Below are 14,557 nucleotides of genomic sequence, written 5' to 3' on the forward strand. Positions count from 1 at the left end.
TTGCAAAGACAAAGCAGGAGCACAAATTTTATTTTTTTTCTTTTAGGTGAAATACAAGGAACAGTTTGATAAAGAAATGAAGAGTAAGAAATCTTGTTACAACCCTCTGGATAGCGCCGTGTTCCGGCAGGCTCAGGCCGCGTCGGCCTTGGCGAGTGATGTAAGTATTTTTGGTTAATTCACTGTAGAGTTTTTTTATAACTTAGCCCAACTTTGGTACATTTTATCTCAGGTTTTGGCATTTTTTCTAAAACCAGCATAAAACTACAGCTAAATCCTAATTTTACCTATAGATGCACTCACAAGGCTCAATGTTAAGTATCAGTCATTGTGAATTTGCCGCCAAGAACACTCGCAGCCCCGTAGGTGGGAAGACACCTTATCTAGGACGCCGTGTCTTCCTGATCGCGGGAACGTACCCTTAAAATAAATCAGCAAATGTTTAGGTTTAGTAAAATGGAGCTTCTGGGATTATTGAAATGATCAAGGTTATTAAAGGGGTTAGCTGAAAACTCATTACCTGGGTGTCAAGAGGCAGCAGGAAATAGAGACCGGCATGGAGCTGTAAAGCATGGGAAATGGAGTAGCAAGAGATCAGATGCAAGTTTCCTTTTTTATACAAACAAACAAATATCTACTCAAAACTTTTTTAAAGGGGTTTTCCACTATTAGGTCAACCCCATCTCATTCCCCACGTTTGGCTTCAATAACCTTAAAAAGCTTATACTCACCAAATGTGAGTACTCAACAGGAAGTCAGAGCTGCGGCGGCCAATCACTTCCTGTTGATTGCTCATACGGCCGAGGGCGGGGAGAGAGAAGCCGACAGTGATTGGTTCCTGAATTCTCATGATGTCACAACCTCACATGAGCCCAGGAGAGCGAGCACTGGCACTGCTGGAACCACGCCGGCTGCGGAGGTGAGTATATGCTTTTTTATTTTAATAGGGCCAAACATAGGGAATAAGAAGAGGTTGTCCTAGTAGGCGACAAACCTTTTAATTTATTCACTTTAGTCTATAAACACCATGCTAGGGTTATATAAACCCCGGCAGATATGAGGATAGAGCACAATAAACTATACTTTTCATCAGAAACCTTATTTCTGCTTCAGATCTTCATTTTCAAGTGGCCACGATATGACCGCTGCAGCCAATCATCCAATTATTCAGCAATATAAGCTGTGATGCCATTAATATGTCACTCGATTGATGTGGCAAATGCAGGGTCCATTTGTTGACTGATTACAGATTAACACCAGGTCAAATGCAGGACCTTCTGCACTGAACTCTGTTTAAGAACCATTGTTGATAAAGTTTTGTTTATTTTATTCTATTGGGAGATATTTTCCATTGTTTATAAGGCTGGATAAATAATTTAAAATTAATTTAATTGGATTAGTCTGCAGTAAGCCCAGTAGCTCCACCTAGTGGTCATAGTTAGTTACCAGAATTGCATCATACAACATATTCATGGAAGTAATTTGGAGATCTGTGTCAGGAACAAAAGGCTTAAAATAATGACAACTGTAAGAGCTCATCCTGCAGACTGAACATGGCTTTCTGTATTGTATAGATGTCAGCCATATAGCGGCATTTTTTTTTATATAACTTGCTCTTTAGTAAATGGATCATTGACATTCACTGCAGCGCACTCTCCATGGTTTGCCTGTCATGCTCGGACAAGGGGATATCCGGCGCAACACGCAGGTTACAATGGGGATAATAAGGGAGAGGAAGGCCCTGACGATGGGGAGCGGGGGTCTGGGCACCTCCTGACACTAACCTGTGTCTGCACTATGAGCTCCCTAATATCCCTAAGCGGGTCCTTCCCCCACTGCCGTCACATGCCTAGTCCCTAGCTGTTCCTCTAATCACCCTGGCTAGTGCAAAGGCCGGTGAGTGCACTACATTACACCACTGGGGTAACGGGACGCAGGGGAAGGAATACAGACAGGGGGACATAGACAAAAGGATATGCACCACCTGTTGCAGCCAAACACCAGGACTGCAGGAGACTAGAGATGAGCAACTTCACTGCTGCAGCCTAACACCAGGGCTGCAGGCAACATGGCTCCAAGAGCTTCCACAGACTTCCTTTTTTAATGATGGTCAGTTCAGAATGGGATGCAATACTATAAAGGACATCAGGTGATGGAACATGTGACTATTTAAAGGGAAGGGGAGTGGTCATAAACCAGCTGCACTTTAGATGACCTAACAAGGAACTACCAGCAAGGAAAGAGTCCTTGCATTAACCCTTACAGCATGAAAATAATGCAAATATGTTTAATATCCAGAGTATCACAAGACACTCTGAGACTGCAGCCTAACACCAGGGCTGCAAGACTTTCCACAGACTTCCTCCTTCAACGGTGGTCTGTTCAGAATGGGATGCAATTCTGCAATTCTATAGCTGGCATTAGGTGATGGAACATGTGACTATTTAAAGGAAAGGGAAGTGGTCACAAACCAGATGCACCTTAGATAAACTAACATGGAACTACCAGCAAGGAAAGAGTCCTTGCGTTAACCCTTGCACCACGAAAATAATGCAAATACATTTAATATCAAGATTCTCACAAGTCAATGTGAGACTTGGATCCCAAATCTGTCACATGTCTCCCAAGGATCAGAGACCCTTGTGACATTGCCATTTTTTTTGTTTAGTGCAAAGTCATATATACAATATCCAGTAATTTTTCATTTTTTTACTTTTCTACATGGCTGAAAAGAACTATTCAAAGTCTGATGACTCATTTTCCATCAAGTACCTTCAGAGTTCAGCCAAAAAATGTCCTTATACAAACTTTTTATTACTCTTGATATTTTATTCTCTTCTGTTTAGTAGAAAACTGCAGAGCTTAATTAGACACCAATTAACATGAGGACATTGCCATACAATGCCGTTATACTGTATGCATAATGGCGCTATCAGCCTACAGAACAAACACTTTAATTATTACTGCACAGAACGGTGCAGACGACCTGTGGTTTCCATGATTTACTAGTAACTATAGTATGCACAGCATAAAAGCCCGGCATTGTTTTTACTTTCTGGCAAGCAGAGGTATTGATGAGTTTTACAGAAGAAGCCCTGCATCTAGGAATAACGCGTAGGACCAAGTCAATTAATTTAGAATATATATTCATCCCTCATACATTATTATTTTTTATCATTCGTTTAATCCTTATACGGTATTCCTCAAAATGTCACAATACTCTTGTGCATTAAAGCACCACTCCACCATTTTTTTTCAGCTCTGGAGTGAAGCTTTAAATTTCAGTCATATCCTCACTTTCTGGCGGCTTTGTTGTTTTTCAGCGCCATCTTGTGACTGTAACCTCTCACTGGAAGTCAGAAGTTACATAAAAAAAATCTCAATGCGAGTCTATGAGAGCCAGAATGAGGCTATCATAGACTTATATTGAGTTGTGAACTACGGTGCACGCCATGGAAATACTGGGGGTGCCGACAGGTCACAAAGTGCCAAAGACTGACCAGAGTGGTGGCGATAACAGAAGAAGATGCTGGAAGATGAGTGTAAGACAGGGGCTTACATTTTAAAGTAACATTCCAGTGGTGAAATAAAAAAAAAGCTGAAGTGGTGCTTTAAATGAATAGCGATAGTCTACAATCACTGTATCAGTATAATATGGCCCAGCAAAAGGTTTTTCACCCTAAAATTTATTCCCGAGGCCAAATGCATGACTTTTAGGGGTACTTTGCACACTACGACATCGCTAGCCGATTGTAGCGATGCCGAGCGCGATAGTCCCCGCCCCCGTTGCAGATGCGATCTCTTGTGATAACTGCCGTAGTGAACATTATCGCTACTGCAGCTTCACACGCACTTACCTGTTACATCTCGTGACTCTCCTCTTGCAAGGAATGAGGTGGTCCCCCATTCCTTGTCTGCCGCGAGCCCTCCTGCTCAGCAGCGCCAAAGGCCTGGGAGACTACAGGAGTTTCCTCCTCCTAGATGCAGCAGAAGGGTGACACCTAGTGGTTTACTCCTTGTAAGGAATGGAGTGGTCTCCCATCCCTTGCCTGCCACGTGCCCTCCTGCTCGGCATCGCAGAGGGTCGGAGTGGTTGCACAGTGTGCAAAGGATAGATGCTCAGGGAAGCAGCAAGACTTCCCTTAGCTCTGCACATTGTGAAACCGAAGATCCCGCCTTTATGACCCAGAGGCAGGAGGTTGAGCATGTGCCCCACGTGACGTCTTCTGATTCGCTCACTGGTATCACACGGCCAGATAACGAGGCTGGTGATGTGCTGAATCCTGACTGGCCGGGCCAGGACGTCACAGATCATGATTGGGTCACATCCGTCTCGCGCCCGCCCTTGGCTGGAGCTACATCTCCTTAAAAACCCCTCCTGCTATCATGGCGGCGTGCGACCGTCCTTCTATGTTTGGATGTCTGGCAGCGTGCTGCCACGTCACTGTACAGACGTCATTGTATTTTGCAGGTCTCGCCCCTGCCTTGCTGCTTCGGCAGTATTCCGTTTAACAGGCTGTGTTCCTGTCCCAGGTGAGCTCCTTGAATCTCTGTCGGACTCACCTGGTTTCTGAAGCACACGTGCGTGGGCACCTCTGTGCTACCCTCGTGCCAGATTCCTGTGACTCCCGCTGGCACACGTGCGTAGGCACCTCTGTGCGTCCCCGTGCAACAGGTACACCGAGTTGTGAGCCCCGTGCCATACAACCCTCACGGGTTAGGGCGGACAGGTGTACGCAGATCGTCTGTGACATTCCAGACGATCGCTAGCAGCAACCCGCTCACTCTTCTCCCACCATAGCAGCGGTCCCTTACACCGCACAGTGGACCTTGACCGGCGGAAGCTGTCCATATACCATCTTGGCACGCTTCCCCGGGTCCCCCTCGTAACACTTACCTGCCCTGCGACGTCACTCTGGCCGGCGACCCGCCTCCTTCCTAAGGGGGCGGGTCGTGCGGCATCACAGCGATGTCACACGGCAGGCCGCCAATAGAAGCGGAGGGGCGGAGATGAGCGGGACGTAAACATTCCGCCCACCTCCTTCCTTCCGCATAGCCGGTGGAGGCAGGTAGGAGATGTTCCTCGCTCCTGCGGCTTCACACACAGCGATGTGTGCTGCCGCAGGAACGAGGAACAACATCGTACCTGTCGCTGCAGCGAAATTATGGAAATGTCCGACACTACACAGATCACCGATTTTCGACGCTTTTGCGATCGTTTATCGGCGCATCTAGGCTTTACACGTTGCGACGTCGTTACTGGCGCCGAATATGCGTCACTTTCGATTTGACCCCGACGATATCGCAGTAGCGATGTCGCAACGTGCAAAATACCCCTTAAAATGAGGTTTTTGAACTGTGTTGGTAGAGACAAAAAAATGACCCTACCTTCTCCACTTACTTTCCAGACTTTACAATCTTCCTGTACTTTTGAAACTTTCTGCATATTCCACATGGAGTGCATTTAGGAGGATAGTGACTTTTTAAAGAGGATCGAGGCATTGTTTTATGTCACAGAGCCCCAAATTACTTCTTTTCTTTCATCAAATAATTTTACCTGCTTGCACCTGCCATAAAGTAGAGCTCACTGCATGTACAGTAGCTATATTGCCTCTCAAGATCTCTGTATGCAGTGTGCTCCCCCTAGTGGTGTCAGAATGTATTCAGTTAGAAATGTGTTGTCACAGAAAATAAATCCTCTTGTGTCTATTCTTTACCCATTCTGAGATACAGTTCTGATCGAGCCGATATCTTTATTTTTATTTGGCGACAAATTTTTTCTATTATAAAATAGAAAGGAATTGTAGAACTTGTGCTTAGAGAGGTGTTTGGAACATAGATATTTATGGCATGTGCACATAGTTTACCTTTCCAGAAAATAGGGGCCCCTGAGCACATTCTGCCAGGAAAGACAGAAAGCTTTTCCACAGAAAGTAATTTTATTGGTGGCTGTGATTTTAGCTTTTTTTCCATAGTTCCCAGATTTAAATGGAAAGAGCACATGCTGGACCAAATACAGGGACCTCCTCAGTTGGTAGAAGAGATGCCAGGAGTCCCTCGTCCGCTGTATAGATCTCTGCATAACACGTTTATGACAGGCCATGCACAGTTTTTATAATATAATTCGATACTGATGAATTCGGGATATAGCTTTATAACTAGTATATTCCATCACTTTATAATGGGTGGGTGTCCAACCTCTGGGGCTTTTGGCATTTCTGAGGATAAACGGGACCACAGATGCCGACTGCGTGCCTCTGCACAGCTGGTGTGTCTGAGGTTCCACCGCGCAGAGAAAGGCTTAAAGTGAACCTAAGGGCGGCTTTGCACGTTGCGACATCGCACGTGCGATGTCGGTGGGGTCAAATCGAAAGTGACGCACATCCGGCGTCACTTTCGACATCGTGCTGTGTAAATGCTAGATGATACGATGAACGAGCGCAAAAACGTCGTTATCGTATCATTGTTGCATTCACCGACATTTCCATAATGCCGGTGCCGCGACAGGTACGATGTTGTTCCTCGTTCCTGAGGCAGCACACATCGCTGTGTATGAAGCCGCAGGAGTGAGGAACATCTCCTTACCTGCCGCCGGCGGCTATGCGGAAGGACGGAGGTGGGCGGGATGTTTACATCCTGCTCATCTCCGCCCCTCCGCCGCTATTGGCCGCCTGCCGTGTGACGTCACTATGATGCCGCACGACCCGCCCCCTTAGAAAGGAGGCGGGTCGCCGGCCAGAGCGATGGTCGCAGGGCAGGTGAGTGCATGTGAAGCTGGCGTAGCGATAATTTTCGCTACGGCAGCAATCACAATATATCGCAGCTGCGACGGGGGCGGGGACTATCGCGTGCGACATCGCAGCATCGGCTTGCGATGTCGCAACGTGCAAAGCCCGCCTAACAGCTGATCCACAAGCAGCATGTATCGGGCACTGGCTGTACGATTTCAGCCAGATATTCTTGACTCTGAAACACTGCGGTATTTTAGAGAAAACTGTCAGAAGTGTGTTGCGTCCTCAGGTTGCATCCTGTGTTGGAGTGGATTTACTTTAATTTGCTGCTGAAATGGGTAAGGACTCTTTCCTTTCTGGATGAGATTACTCATAGCCTTCAATACGCCCTTCCGCTATACTTACCCACTTCTGGCTTTACTCCATGCCGGTGATAGATCTTCTATACTGACCACTTTGAAGGAGCCAGTCTCTGGAGAAGCTGAGGTGTTGTTTCAGTTACAGCTGTGAAGTTTCCTGCTGAAGAAGTCTAGGAGTGTTATTTGTTATGTCTTTCTTCACCCATTTGTCTTACCTTCCTTGTATTGTTTTATTGTAGTGGTATTCACTAGCCAGGGTAATTTTAGGGTCAGCGAGGACCTAGGCATGTGACGGCATACAGGAGGAAGTACCCATTTAGGGCAATTAGAGAGTTCAGGAGTAAGTCACAGATGAGTGTGAGATAGTAATTCTTCTCCCCCACCCCCTATCACCAGGGCCTTCCTCTACATCTTCCTTGGTGTCTCCTCTGAGTTATACTGCTAGAGGGGCGTTCCCTCACCATATTGTGACAAAAAAAATACCTTAATAGCTATCGAGGAAAGAGTCCTGCTGCAGACTAGTCGGACAGGCAGGTTCTCAGCAGCTTCTCCATGCCCACTCCCCAAGAGGGACAGATGTCTCCATGCCTGCATGTGTGTCGCCCGGGGACCAGGGGGTACTCAGATCCGGGCCACGAGGTCACTTCTGTGGGTATCACGGTAGCGTGACCCGGTCTGTGATCCCAGGCTCCACAGTAAAAGGGGTTTTGTTAAGGGAGATTGTCCGTGACGCCACCCACGGTTGTGGTGATTTGTTGACACCACCGCTGCTCTTTATGGGGATCCCGGGAGCGGTGATAGGGAGCAGCTGAGTTGGTGATTCTCCCCTCCGTGGGTAGGGGGTTGGTTGTCCCGGGGCCCGGTGATGGGGTAAGCAGGGATCAGGGCGCAGTGCTGCGGTGCGGTGCCTGAGGGCATGGGCGTACTCACAAGTAATTCACACGGAGTCACTGGTAAACTAGGAATTGCCGGTGTCCGCAGCCTTCGGTACGGGGGTGTTAGTGTCCCACACACGGTGCAGCAGCTCCTGTTCTTTCCCTGCAGCCAGGTGCCTTTCTCTCCACTCTCTTCCTCCTTCTCCTCAGCCGGGAACGGGGAGTCCACTCCCCTGCAGTGATCCGGGTCACCCAGGTACCGGGGGGCCACTACCCTGCCCGGCTACCTCTGGCCCCTTCCTCACTCACAGCCTGTCCCGGCCCTCTCGGAGCACGCTTCACTATCAGCCTGGGAGCTACAACTCCAGACTCCTCTTCTGTCTGCCTCTCCTTACACTCTGCTCCAGCCCCTCCCCTCTGCTCTGCTTTTCTCTTACACTGGGGGCTGTGGTTTGTCCTGCTGCATCGGTGTGAGATCAGATTACCAAGGAGGATTAACTCTTTCTGTGACAACCTGGCTTTGCCAGGGCGTCACACATGTACATTGTTTTTGTTGGTTCCTGAGGAAGGAGCATGCTGGCTCTGAAACGAGTCAAACTATAAACAATAAAAATTGCTGATCATCACTGATAACTCACCTGAGTTTGTCCGGCATTGGGGCATTGAAACCCTTTTCTTCTGCTTCCTTGATCAACACTGCATGTACAGGGAGACACCTGTGAGATCAGGGCAACCGGCGTGAGAAGCCGCTGGAGACCCACCGGTCCAACAAGTCTATTGAATGGCTATTAGGGCATATTTTTCTCTGAAACGCTGCAATGTTTCAAAGTCAAAAATATCTGTCTGAAATCGTACAGCCAGTGCATGCTGCCCGTGGATCAGCTATCAGGTTTACTTTAAGGATTACTAATAGATCCAGGTAACATTCTAGGATTACCTATCGTGTGTGTGTATGAGGAAACCATTTGTGACTAGTATATGATTTGTATCCTGCATCTTTTGTGTGACTTTCTGCCTCTATTTCTATCTCCTTTCCATAAACTTCTATGGGCAGCAATTGTAATATGATACCTCAGCGAACTGAAAACTTCTGTTCACTGAAGACAGATTTGACCAGTGAAATCTTAGAAGAGGACCCCATTAACCTTTCCTCCCACATCTTTACTCTGTTTTTCAGGTGAACTATAAGAAAGACAAGCACGTCATACATGACCCATCTGTAGATCTTCCCAACCTGCTCCACCTGGAACACGCTCTCAAAGCCACCAAGCTACAAAGCAATGTAAGCAGATGAGTGGACTCCAAATATTGTCTAAATTCATGATTTATTAAGCAATTCTGATGATCCCTAGGGTAATTCTAACTATAACCCTCATTAATTCTTTAGAATGGTCATCATACTCTGACTAATACCATCCTATGGACCTATGCTGTAGGATTGTTACCATTGGGGCCAGAAATGTATTTTTACACTACATCATCCGGCTCAGCAATATAAAATGAATGTCATTGGAGTTGTATGTCTACCAAAATTTAGTACACCCTGGACCTAGTTGTGCATTTGTATTTCGTTCACTCAGCTCGGAAAGCTAAAGCACAAGTTTCATTATTCAGAAGGGACACTGGGGTAAGCAATAATCAATAGGAAGGATAGCAAGGGGCTTGGGGTGGCCATGGTGCCAAAATATGGCGAGGGTCATCTTTGATCGAAAGTGACACTTATTATAAATTTGTAGTTGGAACTCTGTAGAATTATTGTCCTTAAAGGGAACCTGTCTGCAAATTCATGATACCCAAATGGTGCGCAGCATGAAGCCACATATATCATTTTCTGAAATGCTCTGGCGTTTCAAATAAAATGTAAGTTGAAATTTCGTCTGGGAAACATAGCAACCTCAAGGGACAGACCTATAAATCAGCTGGAGTGGTTGGAAGAACCGCTCCATTGTGGCGCTGGACTAGTCTGGTCTCCTGCTATAGTCCCTGGTTGGGAGAACCACTCTGTTGTGGGGCTGGACTAGTCTGGTCTCCTGCTATAGTCCCCGGTTGGGAGAACCACTCCATTGTGGTGCTGAGCTAGTCTGATCTCCTGCTATAGTCCCGATTGGGAGAACCTCTCCATTGTGGGGCTGGACTAGTTTGGTCTCCTGTTATGGTCCCCGGTTGGGAGAACCACTCTGTTGTGGCACTGGACTAGTCTGGTCTCCTGCTATAGTCCCTGGTTGGGAGAACCACTCTGTTGTGGGGCTGGACTAGTCTGGTCTCCTGTTATGGTCCCCGGTTGGGAGAACCATTCTGTTGTGGGGCTGGACTAGTCTGGTCTCCTGCTATAGTCCCCGGTTGGGAGAACCACTCCGTTGTGGCGCTGAGCTAGTCTGGTCTCCTGCTATAGTCCCCGATTGGGAGAACCTCTCCGTTGTGGGGCTGGACTAGTTTGGTCTCCTGCTATAGTCCCTGGTTGGGAGAACCACTCTGTTGTGAGGCTGGACTAGTCTGGTCTCCTGTTATGGTCCCCGGTTGGGAGAACCATTCTGTTGTGGGGCTGGACTAGTCTGGTCTCCTGCTATAGTCCCCGGTTGGGAGAACCACTCCGTTGTGGCGCTGGACTAGTCTGGTCTCCTGCTATAGTCCCCGATTGGGAGAACCTCTCCGTTGTGGGGCTGGACTAGTTTGGTCTCCTGCTATGGTCCCCGGTTGGGAGAACCGCTCCGTTGTGGCGCTGGACTAGTCTGGTCTCCTGCAATGGTCCTCGGTTGGATCTTCAAAGTATATATTTCTTGTAATGCTCATACTTGGCTTCAGGTGGACCTTCCTACATAAAGGAGTGCTTGCTCTACTGAGCAAAAGGATGAATTATTGGAATTCAGTAGGGTTAATTTGTATGGAAGCTCCCATACACATGACGGGTTTGGATAACTTTTTTCTAATGTGTATGGGGCCTTTATATAATGTCATTGGAAATGGGAAAAAACTAAATCTAATGAAGTATTTGCATAGAAATAATGACATCGACAGTTTATTAATGGATCATTTGACCTTTTTACATTAGGTCTAATACACATGTCCTCTGTCTTTCAGAAAATCTATAAGAAACAATTTGAAGAAAACAAGGGGAATTATCATTTTGTTTTGGACACCGCAGAACAGATTCATCATAAAGAGAATGCTGTGCTGCAAAGTCAGGTAAGTGCTATACATAATATAAGATAATGAAAAAAATATATTTCTAAAAAGTTCTGTTATAAAGTTAAAAAGTTCTGAAACCAAAACTTAAGGCTACTTTACACACTGCGATATCGGTCCCGATATCGCTAGTGTGGGTACCCGCCCCCATCTGTTGCGCGACACGGGCAAATCGCTGCCCGTGCCGCACAACAGCCGTCACACATACTTACCTGTCTGGCGACGTCGCTGTGACGGGCGAACCGCCTCCTTTCTAAGGGGGCGGTCCGTGCGGCGTCACAGCGACGTCACTGAAGCGTCACTGAACCGCCGCCCAATAGCAGCGGAGGGGCGGAGATGAGCGGGACGTAACATCCCGCCCACCTCCTTCCTTCCGCATAGCGGACGGGTGGCAGGTAAGGGGAGCTTCCTCGTTCCTGCGGCGTCACACGCAGCGATGTGTGCTGCCGCAGGAACGAGGAACAACTTCGTTACTGCTGCAGTAACGATTATTTAGAATGGACCCCCATGTCGCCGATTAGCGATTTTGCACGTTTTTGCAACAATGCAAAATCGCTTATCGGTGTCACACGCAACGGCATCGCTAATGCGGCCGGATGTGCGTCACCAATTCCGTGACCCCAACGACTCCGCATTAGCGATGTCGCAGCGTGTAAAGCCCGCTTTAGGCGTTGAGTCCTCCAAGTGTTTATGCCAGAAATTTGGTGTAAAATGCTTTGAAAAGTCGCAAAATATAAAAGTAGGCATGTGTTAATTCAATGGCACAAGTGAACAGAAGAACACAAGTGACTGCCTGACTGCAGTTTGCAATGTCATGTCTGCTCTTTATCTGAAACTTAACCTATCCAAAGCTGAACTTCTTCTTTTTCCTCCATCCTCCAACCTTCCTCAACCTGACATCTCCCTCTCTGTGTGTGGCACAACGATAAGTCCTAGGCAGCAAGCCCGCTGTCTGGGGGTTATACTTGACACTGATCTCTCCTTCACCTCCCACATACAATCTCTTGCCCGCTCCTGCCGCTTGCACCTCAAGAACATCTCTAGAATCCGCCCCTTTCTCACTATGGAAACGACAAAAACCCTCACCGTGGCCCTGATCCACTCTCGCCTTGACTACTGTAACTCTCTATTAATTGGCATCCCCCTAACTAGACTCTCTCCTCTACAGTCCATCCTTAATGCAGCAGCCAGGGTCACCTATCTGGCTAACCGCTACTCGGATGCCTCTGCTCTGTGCCAGTCATTGCACTGGCTGCCCATATATCGCAGGATCCAATTCAAACTGCTTGTTCTCACCCACAAAGCTCTCCACAGTGCGGCACCCCCCTACATCTCCACCCTCCTCTCTGTCTATCACCCCACCCGTTCTCTACGCTATGCAAAACGACTTCCGACTAACATCCACACTAATTCGAACCTCCCACTCCCGGATCCAAGACTTCTTCCGAGCTGCACCAACCCTCTGGAACGCTCTACCCCAAGACGTTAGGACAAATCACAACTTACTCAGCTTCAGACGCACCCTAAAGACGCATCTTTTTAGGGCGGCCTATCACACTCCCTAATCAGATTCGATTCACATAGTCCCTCTACAACTTCTCACAACATAACTCCACATCAAACTCCATGGCACCCAAAGGCATCTCAAGGCTCGGGCCCACTGGTCCAGGAAACCACTATCTAGCCCCATTTCCGTGAGATGGCTGGATTGTCATTGTAAATAAGCACTTGAACCTTGCCTCTCCCCCCCATCTCATTGTAGATTGTCATTGTAAATAAGCACTTGTACCTTGCCCCTCCCCCCCATCTCATTGTAGATTGTAAGCTCTCACGAGCAGGGTTGTGTTTTTTCTTTTTTTTTTTCCTCTAAATATTGTATTTCTATAACTGTTACTTGTTTGTATATGATCCTCCTGAATTGTAAAGCGCTGCGGAATATGTTGGCGCTATAGAAATAAAGATTATTATTATTATTTATTATTATTATTATTATTATAATGGCAAGAGAAAAAAAACCTCAGCAACGATATTAAAGAAGCAACAGGTACTGCCCATCAATCTACGTAGGGTTATAAAGCCATATCCAAACAATTTGGAGTCAAACATTCTACAGTGAGAAAAATTGTTCAGAAGAGAAAAGCATTCACTGTACAGTGTGAGCCCTCGTGAGCAGGTTCCTCACCTACTGTATTCTCACCCATCCCCTGTAGACTGTGAGCCCTCGCGAGCAGGTTCCTCGCCTACTGTATTCTCACCCATCCACTGTAGATTGTGAGCCCTCGCGAGCAGGTTCCTCGCCTACTGTATTCTCACCCATCCACTGTAGACTGTGTAGACTGTAAGCCCTCGCGAGCAGATTCCTCGCCTACTGTATCTTCACCCATCCCCTGTAGACTGTGAGCCCTCACGGGACAGGGCCCTCACCTTCTTAATCCTCACCGCGAGCAGGTTCTTCACCTACTGTATTCTCACCCATCCACTATACACTGTGAGCCCTCGCAAGCAGGTTCCTCACATACTGTATTCTCACCCATCCACTGTAGACTGTGAGCCCTTGCGAGCAGGTTCCTCACCTACGGTATTCTCACCCATCCACTGTAGACTGTGAGCCCTTGCGGGCAGGGCCCTCACCTACTGTATTCTCACCCATCCACTGTAGACTGTGTAGACTGTAAGCCCTCGCGAGCAGATTCCTCGCCTACTGTATCTTCACCCATCCCCTGTAGACTGTGAGCCCTCACGGGACAGGGCCCTCACCTTCTTAATCCTCACCGCGAGCAGGTTCTTCACCTACTGTATTCTCACCCATCCACTATACACTGTGAGCCCTCGCAAGCAGGTTCCTCACATACTGTATTCTCACCCATCCACTGTAGACTGTGAGCCCTTGCGAGCAGGTTCCTCACCTACGGTATTCTCACCCATCCACTGTAGACTGTGAGCCCTTGCGGGCAGGGCCCTCACCTACTGTATTCTCACCCATCCACTGTAGACTGTGAGCCCTCGCGAGCAGGTTCCTCACCTACTGTATCCTCACCCATCCCCTGTAGACTTTGAGAACTCGCGGGCATGTCTTCGCCTACTGTAGCCTCACCCATCTCCTGTTGACTGTGAGCCCTCACGGGCAAGTTCCTCACCTGCTGTATACTCATCCATCCCCTGTAGACTGTGAGCCCTCGCGGGCAGGTTCCTCACCTACTGTATCCTCGTCCATAATTAATTATTTTATCTTACTTTTTAGGTCAAATACAGAGAGGAGTATGAAAAATCAAAGGGAAGGTCCATGCTTGAATTTGTGGATACTCCGTCGTACAATGTTTCAAAGGAGGCTCAAAAAATTCAGAGTGAGGTTGGTAGAACGATTACAGAACGATTACTACCAGGATTTTTGGATGGGTCATACCCCTTA

At 47.6% G+C, this 14,557-nt stretch overlaps 2 protein-coding genes across 3 annotated transcripts in view; both read left to right on the top strand.

Moving 5' to 3' along the window:
• The window catches only part of LOC142243542 (LIM zinc-binding domain-containing Nebulette), a 321,524-nt gene that overhangs the window by 233,582 nt on the left and 73,385 nt on the right, over positions 1-14,557 (top strand). The window lies entirely within an intron of this gene.
• The window catches only part of LOC142243541 (nebulette-like), a 145,810-nt gene that overhangs the window by 96,048 nt on the left and 35,205 nt on the right, over positions 1-14,557 (top strand). The window contains exons 15-18 of the mRNA XM_075315579.1: positions 47-160; positions 9,143-9,247; positions 11,044-11,148; positions 14,390-14,497. Of these exons, the coding sequence (XP_075171694.1) occupies positions 47-160; positions 9,143-9,247; positions 11,044-11,148; positions 14,390-14,497 (432 nt within the window). The remainder of the gene's footprint in view (positions 1-46; positions 161-9,142; positions 9,248-11,043; positions 11,149-14,389; positions 14,498-14,557) is intronic.

Source organism: Anomaloglossus baeobatrachus, chromosome 6, assembly GCF_048569485.1.
Source record: "Anomaloglossus baeobatrachus isolate aAnoBae1 chromosome 6, aAnoBae1.hap1, whole genome shotgun sequence".
Lineage (NCBI taxonomy): Eukaryota > Metazoa > Chordata > Amphibia > Anura > Aromobatidae > Anomaloglossus > Anomaloglossus baeobatrachus.